The 23,928-nt window shown below is 42.2% G+C and overlaps 1 protein-coding gene across 1 annotated transcript in view; it reads left to right on the forward strand.

The window, feature by feature from the left end:
• Nucleotides 1-23,928, forward strand: part of LOC124789807 (ATP synthase subunit C lysine N-methyltransferase) — a 99,885-nt gene that overhangs the window by 25,772 nt on the left and 50,185 nt on the right. The window contains exons 2-3 of the mRNA XM_047257288.1: nucleotides 7,618-7,790; nucleotides 10,595-10,783. Of these exons, the coding sequence (XP_047113244.1) occupies nucleotides 7,618-7,790; nucleotides 10,595-10,783 (362 nt within the window). The remainder of the gene's footprint in view (nucleotides 1-7,617; nucleotides 7,791-10,594; nucleotides 10,784-23,928) is intronic.

A 23,928-nucleotide genomic window follows, 5' to 3' on the forward strand; every position in this document is an offset into this window, starting at 1 on the left:
GGATATTGAATGTTTACAGAGAAGAGCAGCACAAATGGTCACAGGTTTGTTTAATAAAATGGAGAGTGTCACAGAGATATTGAAGGAACTGACATGGCAGATTCTGGAGACAGACGTAAACTATCCTGAGAAAGTCTGTTAACAAAGTTTCAAGAACCAGCTTTAAATGATTACTCTAGCGATAGAGTACCACCCCCTATGCATTGCTCACACAGGGATCGTGAGGGTAAGATTAGAATAATTACTGCACACATAGAGGCATTCACACAATCATTCTTCCTGCGCTCCATACGGAATGGAAGAGGAAGAAACTATAATAGCTGATACAATGGGACTTCCCCTCTGCCACGCACCTCATGGTGGTTTGCAGAGTACAGATGTAGATGTGGACTGTCCAGTTTCTTAAACAATTGTCTCTTATTCTACATATGCTCACTGGCATGTGTATCCATGAATGAATAATATTCTAGGTCAACTCCTTGACTGATACACATAAGGCATTTACTTCCTGAGCCTAAGCCTTCCTTGGACTTCAACAATCTGCAGTCTGCCTTCAAATGACCTCTTTTCTTACAATAATTGCAGTCTCTTCACTTTATTTTAACAGTTCTTTGCAAAATGGCTCTCTTTACTACAAGCATGGTAGGTAATTTTTTGCTGCCTGCTTGCATTGGTCAAACTACCTCTAGCTGACTAGACTGTTTCTCCCTTGCTCAGTTGGCAATCCTGAAGTTAGCTTGTTAAGTGTTTGCTCCTCAAGGAGGACATTCTCCCATGTTCAACAGAAATGTTTATATCTCTCTGCCGATGGCATTGACAACTTTTATCATTTTCTCTGAAGGTAGTTCACCTGCGTGCTTCAATGTAGTATTGACTTCTTCTATTTTCGACATAACTGTACTCACCAAGTCATCACCAAATGTTGAAGTCGGTGAATGCTCACTGGATACTCTTTCTCACACATGGTATTCAGTTTAGTCCACATGCCAGCTGACATCATACATGAAAGCAGTTGAGCGAGTGGCCCTGCATTCATCTGCATCACAATAAGTTCCTGCATCCTTCTCCGGTCATGTTTTTTCTCAGCTTGTTTCTCCTTCAGAGGCTCAATAGCTGTGCCTCTGAAAGTATCTGAAAAGCCTTTTTCTCTGAATATCACTTCCATTTGGAATTCTTACACCACTCAGTTGGCCCCTCCAGACAGCTTTTTCTATTGAAGCTGATGGGATGAGCTCATGGCAAGAACTATGGTATCTTTATCAATTTATACAACAAGTAAAGGAACTAGCTTGCAGTTGCATGTAGTTATAAAAATCACTGATTATTTAATTAAATTGCACTAATGTAATACCATTGATTAGCTGTTTCATAATAAATGGTGCAATTACACTCATTATTATTGATTTCATTTTAGACATTACACTCATCATTACTGATTTAGTTTTAGACAGAGAGCATAAAAAATTTGATTAAAAGTAGTGTTTCATTTGTAACAGTGGAGCAATATATCAGTATAAACGCTGGTTGGACATCACAGTGTTATGTGAAATTGTAGTTACCTACCACGCAAGTTGTTTTTCCATGTCTATAACGATTTTCACCATTGCTTCACTATTTATTTTAAATAGCAACTGATACATCTACGTTTACATTCTGCAGACCACAAAGAAATGCATGGCATATGGTCTTCCTCTTCTGCCACTTATTTGGGCTTCTTTCTGTTCCATTTGTATATGGATTGGAGAAGAATGGTTGTTTAAAAGTCTCTCTGTGCATTGCAATTAACCTGTCCGTGTCTCTATGGTCCCTGCATGATTAAAATGTAGATGCTTCTTGTATATTCCTTATGTAATGCTGGTTTTTGGAGCTTCTTAAGTAGGCTTTCACGGAATAACTGTTGTCTATCTTTTGTCTGACATTTTAGCATCTCTCTGACAGTCTCCCATGGCTCAAGCAAACCTGTGACCATACATGCTGCCCTTAATTGTAATGTTCACTATCCCTTGATAGTCCTGTTTGACAAAGGCATCCATATGATAGTTTGTAAGGGGGGATCCTAGACCTGGGAGTATGGAGTGTTTTTAATATTTTGGAAGATGGACGGTAATAAGTAGCCATAAAGAAGTTCCAGCTCTGACCCTGTTAAAAACCTGCATAATACCAAATTTTAATCCATTTTCTTGTTGGAAAACACCTGACTGCACTGTATTTTTTCCTTCCCCTGAGAGCTGGGGTCCATGCGCAACCCCCCCCCCCCCCCCCTTTCCCCAGTAGATGTGCCCTTGCTGTTTGATATGAGTCCGCACACTTGAGTAATATTCTAGGATGGGTCACACAGTTGTTATGTAAGGCATCTATTTGTAGACGGAGTGCATTTTTCTACTGTCCAACTGATGAAACAAAATCTTCCTCCTGCTTTACCTATGACTGAGATTGTGTTGTTATTCCATTTCATATCTGTACAAATCTCTGTATCCGAGTTTTTGAAGGAGTTGACTGATGTCAGTTGTGTTTCATTGATACTGTAGCCTTAGGATACTATGCTTTTTCATTTTATATTTCTGAATATTCAAGCCAAGTTGTCAGTCTTTCATCTCTTTGAAATATTATCAAAATATGTCTGAATACTTGTGCACCTGTGTGTAAATACTTGTGCAGCTTTTTTCAGGTTGTACTTTGTTATCAACACCTGCATCATCTGCAGGAAGTCTGAGATTACTACTAATATTTTCTGCAGGATCATTTATCTGCAATATAAGCAACAAGTACCCTAACCATATCCCTGGGGTACACCTGAGGTTTCTTTCTACTCCTGTTTATGATATGTAGTGTATCCATTCGTAATTTTTCATTGCAAGGGAAGTTCGTGCCATACCACATTATGGAGTCGACCTTGCTAACACTGTAAGCTGCATGTTAAGGGCTATGCCAGATGAACTTCAAGAGCAAATCCTAGAAAGTTTGTTTACCTTGCATCTTATGGCTGTTCTGATGTCCCATTAGTTATCTTCTCCGTTGGACACAGAGTCTTAGTTGACATATTAATAGTGGGATATAGGATAGTACTGACAATCACTAATTCTATCTTGAATGATAAATTCCGAGTCTTTTGATTCAAAAGAAGGGATGCTGTCTCATTTCATTGTTGTAATGAGGAAACAAATATCACACAATAGCTTATTGCCAATTGAGAGCCACTGAAGACAAGAATGCAATGCCTATTCACATTTTCAAACACTGTATCAAATGAAATAATAATCACAGTTTTTTCTTATATTAAATCTTTCATTGTCACTCCAAAGAATGTCTGAAGTATGTGATGAATTTCAAGCAACACACAATACTGTTGGTCATCGGCAACTTGTGACTACAGGATACTTCTCGTGAACTAACACGATGGCAGAACCTTTCACTTTGAAGGCTATAATGGATTTGTAAACTATAGTTCATCAGCACTTGGTTATTACCGCTTATGTTCATCAGATTTCTCTTATTCATCATACTAAGTTTTTAACATGATTATTTTATCAAAATTATTAGAAAAATAGTAGTGTAATTATAGCTTCCAGTAAAGTCCTCTTATGATTTCAGTGACTTAATGATTAATTCTTATGGTTTAACTTTATCCAACTTGTTGTCAGTTTTCATACTATGTGTTTTTCAGTGTAACTATCATCACAGTGTCTCAGTCTCGACTTGACAGACTCATTATCACACTCCTGACTCTTGTGCATGGCCATGTGTCATGCTGGAGCTTGTTATCTATCCCTCGTTGAGAACCATACCTTTATCCATTGATGTGACTCAGTGCTAAAATAAAATCATGATAACAAATTGGCATAAACAACACAGACTATCTATCCAAGATAACGTGCTGTGTCCTCTCTACCAAGAAATTCCATTTTATATCCCAAGTGATATCGTCAGCATTGGTGTGCTATTGAGTTGATTGATTTTTGGAAGTCAAGATTGCCTTGACCCATGGCTTTCAAGATGTTGTGTGACAAAGTACAAGTTGGATTCCATATCACTGATATTTTTAGATCCTTGCTGGTTGTCTTGTCATTCTGTTCAACATAACTCACCATGTTTGAGCTTAGAATCTGTTCTGAGTTTCTATCTCAGATGGCTGTCTAAGATATTTGATGGTAGTTTTATGTATCAATTCTACAGCCCTTCTTATAGACTGGGGACATGCAAAACCGACTGATTAAAACCAATACTGGCATTTTAGTTCTGAATAACTGATATTTTTCTTGGTATTTGTTTGGTATTGGTTATAACTGATATTTTTTATTTTTTACTAATAGCTGTCTAAAAAATCAATTATAAATGAATTAGCCACAGTAGCAGTGCTAAAAATTTTGGATCTGAAATAAACCTGATTTAAAAAATGAGTAATTTTTATTTGTAAAATTTCCATTGATTCAGAATTTTTGTTATTATAGAAAATGAGCAACAAACACATGGTTATATTAATTGGTACAGCATTGCTGAGACAGTAATGAACCCGTTACCTTGTGGTATGGTCTATTGGATGATACATGTATACAAGCAGAGTGCATAGCTTGTCCTGTATGGTCTATATGATAGTTTCATGCTGTCATCGTCAGACATTAGTTGTTTTACAGGGTGGAGAATCACTGCTCTGGAAGTATTATATGAAGTGTGGTACCATTTCTTTTAAAATATTAAGAATGGGAGGAGCCACAACAGACTTGTGATATCATATAAGGAGAAAACTTATAACTTAACAACTCATTCATAGTTTACAATAAAAATTGAAAGTAGCTGATATGTTGCCTGTGTCTACGAAATATGCCTTCATCTGCTTGTAGCCCTTGGAAATGGACAAATTAACATGCAAAATAGAATTCTTTGATCTGTTTTCACCCTTTAGCACTGACTATTCGTAACACCCATATAGTGGTATGACCCTAGATTAAAACATGATTTTTGAGCAGAATTTCAAATCATTAGAACCAATAGGAGAATACTGTTGTTTTTTGTAGTATTCGGCCACTTATCACTCGTCTAGAAAAGCAGCAGATGGTGGACAGGCAAAGTTTTCATTTTATTTGCCTATTTAATTTAGTAATTTGATTGTATGTATATTGAAACTGAGGGTGTAAAAATTTTTCAATCTTTGTTCAAATTTTACATTGTTACAGGAAGTAATAGAAATAACAAAAACAGTAAGTGGTTATTTCAGAAACTAGTGATTTTGTACTGTTTTAACTGTCAGGTTAAACTGGCATTGGAAAAAACCGATGTAACCAAAAACCAGTTGTTTCAGCGATAAACACCATCCCTACTGTAGACAGGTGTGTCCCGTGCTTTATTCCAAGTACTCAGCAGAGCTTCATGTTTGAGGGACATGTAATATATTATGGTTAAAATAGGGGTTAATGCAGGAGCATATTCTATAGAATTTGGGGGCTTCCATCGGGCCGTGGACCTTTGTTAAATTTTAGCAATTCCAGATGTATCTCAACGTCAGTGACATTAATATCTATATTAATCACCTTTACATCAGTGCAAGAATTAAACTGTGGTAGTATTTCTAGACTTTCTTTTTAAACCTTGAGCAGATGCACCTATGTATAAAGTGTGCCAACCACAAATAACATTGTCATGTACCTTTCAATTGCTGCTTTAAAATTGCAAGTCTGTACCTATTCCTTTATTACTGCTGCAGCTAACAAACTGCTAAGATCTGCTGTCATACATCCAAATGGGCAGCAATAATATAAAATAAACAGCAAGCTAGACAAGAAAGATGTAGAAAATAACCCAGATTCTGGGTTAATGGTACAATCTCACAATGAGGCAGCTGTCTGTGAGAGAATTAGCAATCAAATAAGCAGTTGGACATGATCTGATGAAACTGCACTGTTTAATACTTCAAGTGTGTTGTTACTGTGGCGTAAGACTTGTACACGGCATCAGAGTGATATAATGAAAATTAATTTTATTGTTGTTTAATTAAACAACAATTTAGCTCGTATGATGTCAGTTTATTTAAACTAAGATTAAACTGATTTTGGTAACATAAAGACAGCTATTCTTTCATGTGTACAATGTACATATTCAGCATTAATGTGTTTGCATCTCCTCAGTCGTTCCGAGTGCTGTCTTTAAAATTTTAGCCCTATCACTCAACCATCCTCTCAGTCACTGTATATGTCACACAACTTCCACTACCTGCCTCATTTGTTCTTGTAGTTGCTTGTAGAATGTATGCAGTTTATAACACTCCGCAGACACTTCTTGCTCTTGGCACTATGGCAAAATCCATTGAATACTTCTTCCTGCCTCCTTACCTCATTCCACATTTCCCATGCATTAAAAAGTACCTTCAACCTTCAGTGCCCACCAATGGCTGATAACACGGTATCCTCTTCCCTTGAGAGCAGCACTTCTCTTTCCGGGTGCTGAGTCCTCAACACCTCCACCCTGATACAGGCAAAGTGGGAGCTGAGGAGGCTCCAGAGAAAGGCAGCTCCAAAGGTAACAGATTCTTTATTGAAGCATCTGCACTGTGTTGGATACCAGATCAGTGGCTGGCTGGCCACTGAGTTCTGCTGGAGAGCCTACTTATATACCCTCTAATGCTGACACAGTTCTCTGGCATGCACCGGTGGCCTCATTCCATAAACTGGCAGTGACACCGCCGTGCCAGTGGTATGTGTACTCGGTGGTGCTGAATCTCGTGTGGCCCAGGGTGGCACCTAGGCTGCATCATGGTGGGGAAGCCCTTCCACAATGAGGTACTCCTCCTGTGATGCCAGAAGACAACTATGTGCACAGTCCTCCTGGGCAGGGTTCTGACATGCTGCTGAAGTAGACCTGGGATGGCCTGCTGCACCACGGCACTAAGTCCGAAATGAACTTAAACATATAAAGCTGTTTGCCCTAGTTTGGCTTCAGCCTTATGACTTGTGCTAGAAGGTCCATATGACGATCTCACCTGGCCCAGTCCCTTAGTATTGGTTGAGCTGTGAGACTGAGAATAATTTTGCTACAAAATATCAATTACTTTTAGTCAGAAGTGGCATGCTTATAGTGCATAGGTGCTACTACCCACCGTGTATCCTGAAACACTACTACCCACTGCCAGTGTGGACATTTGCCCTGCTTCATACTGCATGAGTTTGTGCAAATACTTTTGATTCTTCTAGTTCAGCAAGCTAAGCTACGTTGAAATATTGCATCAGGCTTGCTGAATTATTACAGTGACACCCCACACACATCTGCTGTCAGGGCAGATGCAATTTGGTGCATAGACTCACACTGTTATGCCCACACATGGTCAGTGTAGTACATACTCATAAGTATCTGGATGCTAATTTCAATGTTACGTGTTACTGACTGTTTTTTACATAAGGGAGGTGGGGGGGGGGGGGGGGGGGGAGAGAGAGAGAGAGAGAGAGAGAGAGAGAGAGAGAGAGAGAGATTGTACCAAATGTTAGTGTGATTTCCTGATTTGTTTTGGTGTGCCTTTCATCCTTCCTGAAACTTACATATAGATTCATGATACTGGGCTAGAATTGCTTTTCACCTGCAAAATGTTAACTGATGTATCTTTTTAACAAGGATTATAATTTTAAATTACAGGTGGTGCTGCTGTTGCCATAAGTTTGGCTTGTGCCCCTTTTGTGTCACCAGCTCTAAGAAGAATTTGCCTTCCATATGTCCCTGCTACAACAGTACAGGTTCAGAATGTACTAACACTTTTAAGAAAGAGGAAGGGCAATGTCATTGATCTGGGCAGTGGAGACGGCAGAATTGTAAGAATCTAATTATTTTTGGGTAACTGTGTGTATTGTGCATAACTTATTTCTGTACATGCAAATAAGAACAGGTTATGTAGTAAACATATGAGGAAGAAGAACCAAATCTAATAAGCATCCTCATGAAAGAAGGGCCAGGTCATAAAACCTGTATCTTAGAACTGTAAAGAAGCTACTCCGTTAGGAGAACCATGTGAAAGCAGAGACTCAAAAACCAGGACAGAAGTCAGATGTAAACTGAGGTTTTGCAACAGCAAGAAGTTCAAACAGTGGAAAATCCAGGATGGAATATAACAATATCATGAAAAGGATAGTTGCTACTCACCACAAAGTGGAGATGCTGACTTGCAGGAAGTAACAACAAAAAGACTGTCGGAAAGTTAGCTTTCATCCAACAATGCCTTTGTCAAAAATAGACAATATACACACAATCATGCAAATGCAGCTCACACACACATGGCCACAGTCTCTGGTAGCTGGAGCCAGACTCTTGTCAGAGCTCTAGCTGCAGAGACTGTGGTCATGTGTGCATGAGTTGCATTTGCATGAGTATGTGCGTGTGCGTATATTGTCTATTTTTGACAAAGGCCTTGTTTGCTGAAAACTAACTTTTCAACAGTCATTTTGTTCTGCCTTTCTGTGCCGCAGCATTTGTGTTTTATGGTGAGTATCAACTATCCTTTTCTTTATATTGTTAAATTGTAGAGTATATTTGAAAAGTGAAAGAAGAGAGCAAAAATTCAGAATAAATCGTGGTGACCATGTGCCATGTGAACATGAACAATTGGGAGCGGAGGGGGGGGGGGGGGAGAAAGAGAAGATAACAGAGAAGAGAGAGAGAGAGAGAGAGAGAGAGAGAGAGAGAGAGAGAGAGAGAGAAAGCTGATATAACAACAGAGAGAGACTCCAAAAAGTACAGAGGAATTAGAGTAAGATATTAAGATATCACAGAGAACTAAAAAGAAGAACTGGAAGGCACTAGTTTTAAATCAAGGTCAGGTGTATGGCATGGGCCAGGTGTACCTTGAATAGGTAATTCCCTTCTTCGCACTTTGCAGACATTGGTTTTAGGATAGTGTTACAAATGACCCTAATGAAATAATTACCCAGATCTCTGCTTTCCACAATATATCGAGGAAGTACTGTATACAGTTTGTGTTTTGTCATTCAGTGTAATTGACTGCTTGGCACTAATCTTGCTAGTAGAAAGCTTTACAGTTTACTTACTACGTACATATTCTGTCAATGGAAACAATCAATTTTTAAAAATGTGATGTAATTGGATTGATAAAAAAAATCTGCTCACGGAATGGCGGCAGGAGAACACAAATATAAAGGTACTGAAACCTGCAAGCTCTTGGAGCCAGTAGCTCCTTCTGCCAGCAGAAGGATTGAAGGGGAAGGAAGAGGGATGAATTAAAAGGACTGTTGAGGTGTAGGAAATGGGGACAGTTCGGAAAAGTCACCCAGAACCCCAGCTTTCAGGAGACTTACCGGACGGGATGAGAAGGAAAGACTGATTGTTGGTGACTGCAATGCATGAGATTTGAAAACCTGAGAGCTTAAAGGTGGAAGTGATGGCGTGCTTTTTAACTAGACTGATGGGTTAGGTATGACCAGTACTAGAGGGAGTAAAGTTGTGAGGACGGGTTGTGAGCTGTGCATGGATAGCTCAGTGCGGAAATTTCATTCTTACTGAGATTGTTGGTGGTATGGTTTGTGTCTTCTTTAGATTATGGAGTAGGGTTGAGCAGTTTTGTAGGTAGGGAATATACATGAAAGAAGGTCCTTTTCAGGTGTGTAATACAGAAGGATTTGGGGAAAAAGGGGAGGGTCAAACTCAAAACCAAGTAAATTGTCTTTTGACAAGGCATGGATGCAATTACAGATATGTATATATTTTGACAGTTAATATTTGTCAGACAGTGCTAGAAGGAAGTCAAAACAACATATATGAAATGTGGGTAAACAAGTCAACAAGGATTAAATCATGCCTGTAGCGTGAAAATAGTAGTGGCAAATTAAAAAGTGAAAGACATAATGAAGTGCAAAGAGAGATGAGAATGGTGTGCTTTAAAGAGTGGGATAAGCTGACAAACAAAACTTAATGCAGAAATGATTTTTAAAAAAGTTAAAAGATTTCAGGAATGGATGAAGAGAAAACAGTAAAAGACAATAAGAAAGAGTGGGTCAATAGTGCAAGAAAGTATAACTGCCACAAACTAAATAGTGTGACAAAATGAAATGATAAACAGAAGGGCACCAGTAATGCCTGAAAAATAAACAGAAAAATAATTAAATAAAAGGGGCAGAAATAAATATGGTACCAGATAAGACAAATGACAAACAATTATTTAAAATGGTTTGAAAGTGTGTGATAAAATGCAGGTTTGAAGATGAAAATTTTTCTTGCAATAGCAAAAATAGCTGAATGGAGAGAGAAATGTGTAGTGACAAGTTATCAGAGCAACTTTTCCTTGCAAGCAGCCAAGTTCATGTTCATCTATATTTTAGTATTTGCTGCCTCTCTCTCTCTCTCTCTCTCTCTCTCTCTCTCTCTCTCTCTCTCTCTCTTTCTCTGTCTCTCTCTTTCCTGGGGCAAAGAAAAAGTTTTAAAAGTCATGAAAAATAAATATTCCTTACCACATTTTTCATTTTTTTGTGTGTTAGCGCTACTCCAGTCACAACTGTTTCATCAGATCATAAATAGACAATTATCTTCCACCACCTGTATGTTTTTAGCTTCTATATTCTTCTGTTAAAAATTTATTAATGTTTGATTTTGTTCTGAACTTTTACAGGTATTTGCTGCTGCCACAGCTGGGTTTGAAGCACATGGAGTGGAACTGAATCCATGGTTGGTAACTTATTCAAGATTGAAGGCTGTTTCTTTAGGTCTTAATAAAAGAACAAAATTCTATCGGAGAGATCTTTGGAAGTTCAGCATTCATGGATACAAGAATATTGTAGTATTTGGAGTAGAAGAGATGGTAGGTTCATTTGCAATTTCCTTAAACTACAGTGTTCAAGTAGAGTTTGGAAACCTTCTTTTGTCTGTTTTAATGCTTTGGAGATGAGCAACATAATTCCTGTGTTATACTGCAAAAAGAAGAGCAGCGTAAGACCTATATCAGCCTTGTCTCACTGTTGTAAATGGATTCCATCATTTGTCTTACATCTGTCATTTGTATAAATATTCTCTACAATGCTTGTACAACTGCAAAAAACACAGATGACAGCATTTATTACTTGTGTTGGTGGGAAATGAATACAGACAACATTGTGTTTTACTTGCTTTGCAGTATTTGCGTTCCCCTTGTTGCCACACACCATTCCTCATCAGGTCACATGCAGTGCAAAGGGTATTGATTGTTGTCTACTACATGCATTGTACTTATTTTCAGTGTGGCATTACAGTACAGCACTGAAACATAGAAAATGGCTACCTAATGATCTAATTGCCCATAAGCTGAAAGAACGCAAACTTTAATTTCACAGAAAAGACCGTTTGCTTAGAAGAAACAATGCAGGTGATGTTTGACTTCTTTTGGAGGAGGGTGTTGACAAAAGCAACCTATACTTCTAATCTTAGAAAACAAATTTTCGAGGAAATCCTATTTCAGCTGTCCTTTTAAAATATACATAATTCCAAGTGGCACATGGCCAGAATGAAAGCCAAATAAAGAATTAATTGATGTTAACAGCCCTTTTAGAAACAGCAGTAGATGATTTCTGTTTCTAACCTGCATTTTTTCACAGCAAGAATACATTTTGTCAAGGATAATTTTCTAGAGCTGCTCGTTAGTTCCACAAGAGATTGCTAATGTCTTTTTGTTGATCATTCTATGAGAATTCAGAATGTCAAAAAGAGTCATTAACGTGCTGAAAGAATTCTGCCATTTCCTCTTCTTCAGGCAACAGATAACGAATTGCTTGAGCTCTTTTATTTGAAAACAGTTGCAAGGCTAGATATACATGTTGCCACTGTCTACCTGTGATGCTCAGATGAAACTGTGACAGTATGGGACACATTTTAATTTCTGTGTTATCTGCGGGTCTGGGGGTTAGAATAGGCCTGAGGTATCCCTGCCTGTCGTAAGAGGTGACTAAAAGGAGTCTCACGCTTTTCGGCCCTGTACATTCAGGTCCCATTTTATGATTTGACCTGCCACTTTCCAAATTCTACAGAAGTGCGGGCCATATGGGGAAGGACACCTTACATGGTGCATGAGTTATCCATAATTCCCTTAGATTCGATCTCCTGAACCTCTTGTCATGGCTTTGCATCTCCACCTGCAATTCAACTATTTGGGCGAGGACACTTTTTCGGGGTATGTCATCTTCTGCCATTGTCTGCTGTCCTCTTTCACCCCCATGACAGCATTGGTTTTCTCTGTGCCCAATATCCAGCATCGTAGCCAGTCCGTTGTGGTGGGGCCATCATGTACCCATTTGGTGGTAGCCCCCTGACATGACAATACAGGGGTCGCACTGCAGATGCCTGAGCTGTAAACTCCCCACACATGCCAAGAAGTAGATGCCTGTCTTCCTGGGGCATCAGGACTCCCAGCAATGGCCATCATGCTAGGTGGCCTTTGCTGTGGCTTGGTGGTGCCCATGGGGAGAGCCCCAGATCGGAGAGGGTGGCATCAGGGCAGATGACTCGCAATGAAGCGGACTAGGTCATCTCTTGCTGGTGGCTGTACGGTGCCAGCAGTCTCTAAAAGGGCAAGATCGAGTCCAATGCTGACAGATAAGACCCTAAATTGTTTCCCTCCCTTGCTACACCATGGGAGGAATGTAGGGCTACAGAAAGAAGAGAGTCATATTCGCCTCAGTATTTAGTCTGTAGCAGAATGGATGGGGACTCCTTTCTACCTATGAAGCCTCAATTTTTTGTTGAACATCTTGAGGATAAGTTTGGGAAAGTGACAGCACTGTCCAAGATGAGAAGCGGTGCAGTCTTGATTCAGACAACATCCCCAGCCCAATCCCGGATGCTACTCGCTTGTGACTGGCTGGGTCATATGCCTGTTTCCGTCACTCCCCGTAAAACCCCCAACATGGTCCAGGGGCTTATTTTCCATTGTGACCTCCTCTTGCAGTCTGATGACAAGCTCCGCGTCAATCTAGAATGGTGGGGTGTTTATTTCATCCGGCGTATCTACAGGGGACCCAAAGACAACAGGGTTGCTATTGGTGCCTTCATCTTGGCCTTTGAGGTTGATTCATTGCCTGGAAAGGTCAAGGTGATGGTTTACCGCTGTGAAGTAAAACCATATGTCCCTCCCCCTATGTGGTGCTTTAAGTGCTGGAAATTTGAGCACATGTCTTCCCACTGCACTTCCAACTCCACATGTCGAGACTGTGGACATTCACTGCATCCAGATACTCCCTGTGCACCTCCTCCCACTTGTATCAGCTGCGGAGAGCAGCACTCCCCCTACTCACCAGACTGCACAGTACTACAAAAGGAGTGGAAAATCATGGAGTACAAGACCTTGGACCAGTTGACTTACCAAGAGGTTAAACATAAATTTGAACGATTACACCCCATTTGGTTGATGTCTACATACGCTGCAGTTACATTACGATCGCCATCACAAGTACCAATTGTACCACACCCTGTGCCACGAATAGTGAGCCCTCTGGGCCTCCAGAATACATCTGCCACCTTGGTGGCAGGGGGAAAATCTTCTGTAGCTCCAAAAGTACCTAGTTCAGGAACAAGGCCCCCCAAATGCAGGGAACATTGGTCCCCTCCCCACAGCCAGAGAAGCAACAGCCTCTTCCGGCTCCTCTCGTGTGGGAGGAGTCCCTTGGGACTCTCTCTCTCTCTCAAGGTCTCCACCAATGCCACAGTGGACACTCGCCAGTGGCTAAAGGAGCCCAAAGCTGCTGGACGAAGAGCTTCACAGTCTTCCTCTGTGCCTGAAGCTACTTCAGAGGAGTCCTCCCAGCAAGCCCCTAAAGAGAAGTGAGGGGGCAAGCAAACAAAGAAGTCTGTTAAGGAAACCTGGTTCCCGGCAATGCGGACCCCTGCCCTTCACGGCTATAGGGGATATTACAAGAACCATAGCGACTGTAATAGAGTGTCAGGTGGAGCTTGTGTCTATGTCCTGAACTCAATATGCAGTGAACCTGTGTCCCTTCAAACCCTCTTGAAGCTGTGGCTGTCAGGATAAGGACAACACAGGAAATAACTGTCTGCAATGTTTATCTTCCTCCAGATGGTGCAGTACCCCTGAACACATTGGCTGTACTGATTCATCAACTCCCTAAACCTTTCCTACTTTTGGGAGATTTTAATGCCTATAACCCCTTCTGGGGTAGCACTGTGCTTGCTGGCCGAGGTAGAGATGTCAAAACTTTCCTGTCTCAACTCATCTCTGCCTCTTAAATACTGGGGCCCCTACACATTTCAGTGTGGCTCATGGCACTTACTCGGCCGTTGATTTATCCCTCTGCAGCCCAGGACTTCTCCCAGCTGTCCACTGGAGAGCCCACAATGACTTATGTGGTAGTGACCACTTTCCCATCTTCCTGTCACTCCCCCAATGTCATTCCCCCAGATGTCTACCAAGATGGGCTTTAAACAAGGCAGACTGGGAAGCTTTCACCTCTGCTGTCACTGTTGAATCTCCTCCATGTGGTATCATCAATGTGGTAGTTGAGCAGGTCACTAGAATGCTCGTTTCTGCAGCAGAAAACACAATCCCTTGTTCTTTTGGGTGCCCCCGGCGAAAGTCAGTATCTTGGTGGTCACTGGAAATCACTGAGGCCATTAAAGAGTGTCGTCAAGCTCTACAGCGACATAAGCGGCGCCCTTCCCTTAAGCACGTAATAGCTTTTAAACGGCTCTGTGCCCACGTTCACCAGCTTATAAAAAGACGGAAACAGGCATGTTGGGAGAGGTACGTCTCGACCATTGGGTGGCATGTGTCACCTTCCCAAGTCTGATGTCACCTTCCCAAGTCTGATGTCGTAAGTCAGACGTGTTTGTGGGTACCAGACCCCGCCAGGTGTTACTGGCATTAACATCAATGGTGTGTTATCTACCGATGCAAACACAATTGCCGAGCACTTTGCTGAGCACTGTGCTCGAGCCTCCGCATCAAACAATCATCCCCCACATTTTGCACCCTCAAATAGCAGATGGAAAGGAAAGCCCTCTTGTTCACTGAACGTCACAGTGAACCCTATAATGCTCCATTTACAGAGTGGGAGCTCCTCAGCGTCCTTGCACAGTGCCCTGACACAGTTCCTGGGCCAGATCGGATCCACAGTCAGATGATCAAACATCTCTCATCCGACTAGAAGCGACGTCTCCTCATCATCTTCGACCGGATCTGGTGCAATGGCGTCTCTCCATCACAATGGTGGGAGAGCACCATCATTCCAGTGCTCAAACCTAGTAAAATCCGCTTTATGTGGATAGCTATCAGCCTCACCAATGTTATTTGTAAGCTGTTAGAATGTATGGTAAGTCGGCTGTTGGGTCCTGGAGTCACGTGGCCTACTGGCTCCATGCCAGGGCGGTTTCTGCCAGGGTCGCTCTACCATTGATAATCTGATTTCCCTCAAGTCTGCCATCCGAAAAGCCTTTTGCCAGACACCAACGCATAGTTGCCATCTTTTTCGATTTACAAAAAGCTTACGACATTACTTGGCGGCATCATATCCTTGCCACATTATATGAGGGGGGTCTCTGGGGCCTGCTCCCGATTTTTATCCATTTGCTCCATACTTTCCATATCCAAGTCGGTGCCTCCCCCCATATCCAAGAGAATGGGGTCCCACAGGGCTTTGTATTGAGTGTATCTCTATTTTTAGTGGCCATTTACGGTCTAGTAGCAGCTGTCGGGCCGTCGGTCTCACCTTCTCTGTATGCAGGTGACTTCTGCATTTCGTTCTGCTCCTCCAGTACTGGTGTTGCCAAGCGATGCCTACAGGGAGCCATCCCCAAGGTGCAGCCATAGGCTCTAGCTGAAGGCCTCCAGTTTTCAGCTGCGAAGTCGTATGTCATGCACTTCTGTCGGCGCCGTACCGTTCATCCGGAACCAGAACTTTACCTTAATGATGATCCATTCATTTTAGCAGAGACATATCAATTCTTAGGACTGGTTTTCGATGCCTGAGTGACATGGCTTCCTCATCTTTGTCAGCAGAAGTGGAAGTGCTGGCAGCACGTCAGTGCCCTCTGCTGCCTGAGCAACACCAACTGAGGTGCAGATCGCTCTATGCTGCTGCAACTCTACAGAGCTCTTGTTCAATCCCACCTTGACTATGGGAGTCTGGTTTATGGTTCTGCGGCGCCCTCAACATTGTGTTTACTCGATCCAGTTCACCACTGTGGTGTTTGACTGGCAACAGGAGATTTTAGGACAAGACCAGTGACCAGCGCCCTTGTGGAGGCCAGAGTCCCTCCATTGAAGGTTAAGCGTGCAGAACTGCTCGCCAGTTACGTTGCACACATTCATAGTTTTCCTGAATTCCTGTCTCCTTTTCCCATCCACGGTGGTTCACTCCTGCATTGGAGGCTCAGGTCAGGGCTTAAGATTGCGGTTTGCGTCTGATCTCTTCTTTCTGAAGTGGAGCCTTTACCAACTATACTCGAGGTCCATTCACGTACACCTCCATGGTGTACAGCTAGGCTGAAGCTTCACCTGGACCTTTCACATGGTCCTAAGGACTCAGTTAACCCTGCAGCTCTCTGCTGTCACTTCCTCTCGATTCTTGACATGTACCGGGACCATGAAGTGGTTTACATTGACGGCTTGATGGTTGATGGTTACGTTGGCTTTGCGTATGTTCATGGAGGTCATATTGAACAGCACTCCTTGCCAGATGGCTGCAGTGTTTTCACTGCAGAGCTGGCAGTCATTTCTCATGCTCTTGAGTGCATCCACTCATGCCCTGGTGAGCCGTTTCTTCTCTGTATTGACTCCTTGAGCAGCCTACAAACTATTGACCAGTGCTACCGCTGTCCTTTGGTAGCGACCATCCAGGAGTCCATCTATGCCCTGGAATGGTCCAGTCATTCTGTGGTGTTTGTGTGGACCCCAGGCCACGTCAGAATCCCAGGAAATGAACTTGCTAACAGGCTGGTCAAACAGGCCACACGGAAACCGTTTCTGGAAATCGACATTCGTGTAACTGACCTGTATGCTGCAAGGTTTTTCAGCTTTGGGAGACGGAATGACATAATCTCAGTATGCACAACAAGCTGCATGCCCTTAAGGAGACTACGAATGTGTGGAAGACCACCATGCGGACCTCTTGCACGGACTTTGTGGTTCTCTGCCAGCTCCGCATTGGCCATACACGGCTAACACTAGCCTCCTCCATCGCAAGGACCCACCTCGGTGTCATTGTGGCTCACATATGACTGTCGCACACATCTTGCTGGCTGCCCACTTTTAGCCACTCTGGGGCGGACTTTTAACCTTCCCAGCACCCTACCTTCGGTGTTGGGCGACAGTGCCTCAACAGCAGATTTACAAGGTGCGACAATAAAGTATTGAGACTGATGTGAAAAAAAATGTTGCTTACTGTTTTAGTCAAGTTTAGTGTTGTCTCCTTCAAAGTAGTTCCCTTCTGATTGCACACACTTTTTCCAACGCTTCTACCATTAATGGTAACATTTCTGGAACTAATCTTCTGTAATATCCTCCAAGACCCTTGTCACAGCTTTTTGGACATCTTTTGTTGTTTGAAAATGGTGTCCCTAGACCGCTGTTTTGACTCTTGGATATCTGGTGAATAAGGTGGCTGTGGTAGTACTGAAATTTGTTTTGAAGTTAAAAATTACTGTACTGACAGAGCAGTATGGGATGGCGCATTATCGTGATGCAGTTATTATTAGATGAACTGTTTCTGGATTGATGTTCAGTTCTTCTGCAATAATTTTCATGGATAATCTTCGATCAGATTGTACGAGTTCATGCACCCTGGCCAAGTTGACATCCATACGTGAGCTTGATGGTTGTCCACTGCGGTCTTCATCTTCAACATTTGTTCTGCCTTCACTAAGTATTTTATGCCAATGAAAAACTTGAGCTCTTGACATAACCTCCTCTCCAAAAGCCTTCTGAAGCTTACTGTAAGTTGTCGTCACTTTTTCATCCAATTTAACGCAAAAAGAAATGGCATACCATTGCGCAATATTATGCGGTTCCATTTCCGTGACGAGAGACACAAACACGTGTTAACTTATTACACCACAACTCACAACTGAGCAGTTGCATCGATGTGCAGCTTGGACTAGAAGCAGCTTATAGACCAAGGTCAAAGATATTGTGCCTACTCAAGCCTGCAGGGTTGCCACATCTTGCAAAGAAAATCAGTCTGCTTCCTTTATTGTCGCACCTCGCAGTTTTACGTTTTATTTGTAAGGGGGGTGGGGGGGGGTTATCATACAATCTACGTGCGGGCATTTAGTCTTCTCTCTGAGGTCGCCACCCTGCCTCCATTTTAACTCTGTCACACCTCCTTTGCATTTGTTTGTCTTGGTGGTCGTCTTTTCCCTACATGTGTTCATCTCTTCTAGTCTTTTTGGGGTGGACATTTTAATGTGTTGCAGAGTGGCTGGCTCATCCTCTTTTATTATTGTGATCACCCAGATAGACCATATGCTCTGTGGTTTTAATACACTCTTCTACTTTTCCTTGTGGAGTATGTTTTCCCCATTTTTAATTCATTCCATTCGTTTTCGTTTTAGGTGTGGTGTTAGGTGTTTTTGTAACTTGAGCATTGCTTGCGTCAGGAAAAAGGGACTGATGACCCTGTAGTTTGGTCCCTTTATACCCCAAACCAACCAACCATCTAATGATAAGGGTTCCTCAATTTGTGCTTTTGTAATCACTTTCCCATTGGAAAACTTTATGCCATCATCAAGAAAGTGGTTGCGAAGTAATTTGTAGAGCTGAGGGACATCTGAAAATACCCGCACTTGTTTCACTGGGTCCTGTGATTGAGGGAAACATGAACTGACGTGATCAATATACAGTTCATTCAAGGCACAGTGATTTTTCAGCCCAAGATCAGAAACAGCTGCGACAACACTGTAACCTACAATACGAAGCAAGGAAACTATTGAGAGTAGTGACACTGTTGTCATCTGAATGTGAAAGTCATAAAATATCGTCTGTGCTACCATGCTTGCTTGCTGGTCAGAAATTTCAGTCATTGCTATGAACTGTGAGAAATGGTCTATTATGGTCAATATGTAACAGTTACCTGTTGGTGTTCAATTAAATGGCCCTAAATTATCCATTTTGAATGGCTTAGATGCTAATGGCAGTTTCTGTAATGGAATTTGTCAGAGACTAATGTCAGCTTGTTGTGCACAAGGTATGCAGTCCTAACATATTGATCGACATCTTGTTTCCTAGGCCTCAACCAAAATGTTTCTGGTACCCATCAGTCAGTTGGTCTGTAACTGCCATGACCCACCAACATAGGGTCATGCACTTGTTTCAGAACTTCATCCCTAATCACTAAAGGTACCATCATGCCTGAACCACGCTTTCTGTGCACAATATGCCGTTGTGTGTCAGAAACCATGGCTGTGACTTAAATGTGTGACAATCAGTGTCTGCTGCCTGTGCTCTCTGCCATTCAGTAACGCTTTTGCCCAGTGCTCATAGAACTCCAGTTTTCCTGCTTAAAGTATCAGCATTACAATGCTTCTAGCTTGGTTTGTTCACTACCTCATAATTGAACTCACTCAACTTTAGTGCCCACTATGTCAGCCTAGTGGAAGAGTCTTTGAATTCCAACAACTACTTCAGTGTGACATGAGCTGTCACCCCTTTAAACTTTTGGCCACACAAATAATGCAAACAAGAAATACCATAGATAACCACTAACATTTCCTTCTCCATAATGTAATAATTCCATTCTGCTTAATCTAGTTCTCTGGATGCGGATGCCACTAGGCGTTCCTTATTATATATACTATGGCTGAGCATGCATCCGATAATCACGTTGCTCACGTCACAGGACAAAATTAATTCTTTTTCAAAGTTGAGAAATACAGTACTGACATTGGGTCAGACATCAGCTCATGTTAGGCAGCCCTTTACCCAGACACTGTTTATCTTGCTTCCTGCTTTGTCCATCACGTGCTTTATGCCCTACTTCTCCACACTAATAACATTCTGGCTGATGTCACTGCATTTTGATGTGACCTGTATGCTCACATCTATAATGCTTTATCTCAGAGGAGAAGATACTACGGTCATTCTGTCGCTGAGTAACAATGTCTGTTTTCTCCAGTTGTATGGCAATCCTAGTGGCAGCAGAAAAATCACTTGGATTTTCCATTCTGACTGTTCTCAGCATGTCAGCAGAAATACTCCTCACAAACATATCCTCAGACATCTGACTCTGTCAGTCTCTGCATTCTGTATTAGCTCATAAGTCTGTGCGTTAACTTTCCTAATCTTGTCAGAGAATGATCCTACTAACCCATTATGCTTTTGAGATGATCCACTGAGGTTCTCCATAAAAAATCTTGCACTGTTCCATTTGCTATAAGGCTGATCAAACATTTGCACTTTACTAACAAGGGAAACTCCCCATCGTACCCTCCTCAGATTTAGTGGTAAGAAGGCCCAGTGGACAGCCCGAAAAAAAAAGCAAAATAGGGACAATGAACGGTTCATGGTCACGGCATTGGATTGCAAAGGAGGCGAGCCATATACAGGGAACACACACACACACACACACACACACATATATATATATATATATATATATATATATATATATATATATATATATATATGTGTGTGTGTGTGTGTGTGTGTTCCCTGTATATGGGTCGCTTAGAGGAAGCCTTCTTGGTTACCCAAGTCTGCCAACCCAAAGTTTGGTACAGATTTATTGATGACATCTTCATGATCTGGACTCACAGTGAAGAAGAACTCCAGAACTTCCTCTCCAACCTCAACTCCTTTGGTTCCATCAGTTTCACCTGGTCCTACTCCAAATCCCATGCCACTTTCCTTGACGTTGACCTCCACCTGTCCAATGGCCAACTTCACACGTCCGTCCACATCAAACCCACCAACAAGCAACAGTACCTCCATTATGACAGCTGCCACCCATTCCACATCAAACGGTCCCTTCCCTACAGCCTAGGTCTTCGTGGCAAACGAATCTGCTCCAGTCCGGAATCCCTGAATCATTACACCAACAACCTGAAAACAGCTTTCGCATCCCGCAACTACCCTCCCGACCTGGTACAGAAGCAAATAACCAGAGCCACTTCCTCGTCCCCTCAAACCCAGAATCCCCCACAGAAGAACCACAAAAGTGCCCCACTTGTGACAGGATACTTTCCGGGACTGGACCAGACTCTGAATGTGGCTCTCCAGCAGGGATACGACTTCCTCAAATCCTGCCCTGAAATGAGATCCATCCTTCATGAAATCCTCCCCACTCCGCCAAGAGTGTCTTTCCGCCGTCCACCTAACCTCCGTAACCTGCTAGTTCATCCCTATGAAATCCCCAAACCACCTTCCCTACCCTCTGGCTCCTACCCTTGTAACCGCCCCCGATGCAAAACCTGTCCCATGCACCCTCCCACCACCACCTACTCCAGTCCTGTAACCCGGAAGGTGTACACGATCAGAGGCAGAGCCACGTGTGAAAGCACCCACGTGATTTACCAACTGACCTGCCTACACTGTGATGCATTCTATGTGGGAATGACCAGCAACAAACTGTCCATTCGCATGAATGGACACAGGCAGACAGTGTTTGTTGGTAATGAGGATCACCCTGTGGCTAAACATGCCTTGGTGCACAGCCAGCACATCTTGGCACAGTGTTACACCGTCCGGGTTATCTGGATACTTCCCACCAACACCAACCTATCCGAACTCCGGAGATGGGAACTTGCCCTTCAGTATATCCTCTCTTCTCGTCATCCGCCAGGCCTCAATCTCCGCTAATTTCAAGTTGCCGCCACTCATACCTCACCTGTCTTTCAACAACTTCTTTGCCTCTACACTTCTGCCTCGACTGACATCTCTGCCCAAACTCTTTGTCTTTAAATATGTCTGCTTGTGTCTGTATGTGTGGATGGATATGTGCGTGTGTGCGAGTGTATACCTGTCCTTTTTTCCCCCTAAGGTAAGTCTTTCCGCTCCCGGGATTGGAATGACTCCTTACCCTCTCCTTTAAAACCCACTTCCTTTCGTCTTCCCCTCTCCTTACCTCTTTCCTGATGAGGCAACAGTTTGTTGCGAAAGCTTGAATTTTGTGTGTGTGTTTGTGTTTGTTTGTGTGTCTATCGACCTGCCAGCGCTTTTGTTCGGTAAGTCACCTCATCTTTGTTTTTTTATATATATATATATATATATATATATATATATATATATATATATATATATATATATATATATATATATATTTGTCACTGTTCACTGTATTCAAATTTGTGTCTGTGTCATGCTGTAACATCCATTTGCAGCAGCAAGGTATAATAAAGGAACCTATAATGAAAGTTGATTCTATACAACTACTCTATTAGCAGCCGGAAGGAAGTGGCTTTTGAATGGGAACCGCAAACCTTTGATGACAAAGCAACAAGTCAATTGAATCCTCCACTGGAAAATAGGTCTGGTGTGTCATACATGGCATTAGTGACAGTATGTGTGTCATATGGTAGGAATCTATTATCGATGCACCTAATTTATACCTCTGGTGAGATATGCCTCCATGTCCGATTTAGGTGTTCATATGAATGTGAATGTGATCATTCCCAAGGAAATGATCAAAACATAATAGTTTGTCTCATAAGCTGCAACAAATGAACACAACAGTTTCACAATCACACAGTTTCTCTGTGCTATATCAAAACATTTGTTTCTAATGTATTTGGAGTTGTGCCCTGTTTTGAGACTTTTTTCTCTTGAATTGCTTTGTTGTAACATAGTTCATACCCATTTTTTGTTGTTTTCATTTCTGTGAGATATCCTACCCATGAACCATGGACCTTGCTGTTGGTGGGGACACGTGCGTGCCTCAGTGATACAGATAGCCGTACCATAGGTGCAAACACAATGGAGAGATATCTGTTGAGAGGCCAGATAAACATGTGGTTCTTGAAGAGGGACAGCAGCCTTTCCAGTAGTTGCAGGGGCAACAGTCTGGATGATTGACTGATCTGGCCTTGTAACATTAACCAAAATGGCCTTGCCGTGCTGGTACTGCGAACAGCTGAAAGCAAGGGGAAACTACATCCGTAATTTTTCCCAAGGACATGCAGCTGTATGGTTAAATGATGATGGTGTCCTCTTGGGTAAAATATTCTGGAGGTAAAATAGTCCCCCATTCAGATCTCTGGGTGGGGACTACTCAGGAGGACGTCGTTATCAGGAGAAACAATACTGGCGTTCTACTGATCAGAGCGTGGAATGTCAGATCCCTGAATCAGGCAGGTAGGCTAGAAAATTTATAAAGGGAAATGGATAGGTTGAAGTTAGATATAGTGGGAAGTAGTGAAGTTCGGTGGCAGGAGGAACAAGACTTTTGGTCAGGTGAATACAGGGTTGTTGTTGTTGTTGTTATTGTTGTTGTGGTCTTCAGTCCAGAGACTGGTTTTATGCAGCACTCCATGCTACTCTATCCTGTGCAAGCTTCTTCATCTCGAAGTAACTACTACAACCTACACTCTTTGAATCTGCTTAGCGTATTCATCTCTTGGTCTCCCTCTACGATTTTTACCCTCCATGCTGCCCTCCAATACTAAATTGGTGAGCCCTTGATGCCACCCCCCCCCCCCATAACATGTCCTACCAACCGATCTCTTCTTCTAGTCAACTTGTGCCAAAAAGTCCTCTTCTCCCCATTTCTGTTCAGTGCCTCCTCATTAGTTACGTGATCTACCCATCTAATCTTCAGCATTCTTCTGTAGCACCACGTTTCGAGAGCTTCTATCCTCTTCTTGTATAAACTATTTATTGTCCATGTTTCGCTTCCATACATGGCTACACTCCATACAAATACTTTCAGAAAGGAATTTCTGACACTTAACTCTATACTTGATGTTAACAAATTTCTCTTCTTCAGAAACGATTTCCTTGCCTTTGCCAGTCTACATTTTATATCCTCTCTACTTCGA

This window comes from Schistocerca piceifrons, chromosome 3, assembly GCF_021461385.2.
Source record: "Schistocerca piceifrons isolate TAMUIC-IGC-003096 chromosome 3, iqSchPice1.1, whole genome shotgun sequence".
Lineage (NCBI taxonomy): Eukaryota > Metazoa > Arthropoda > Insecta > Orthoptera > Acrididae > Schistocerca > Schistocerca piceifrons.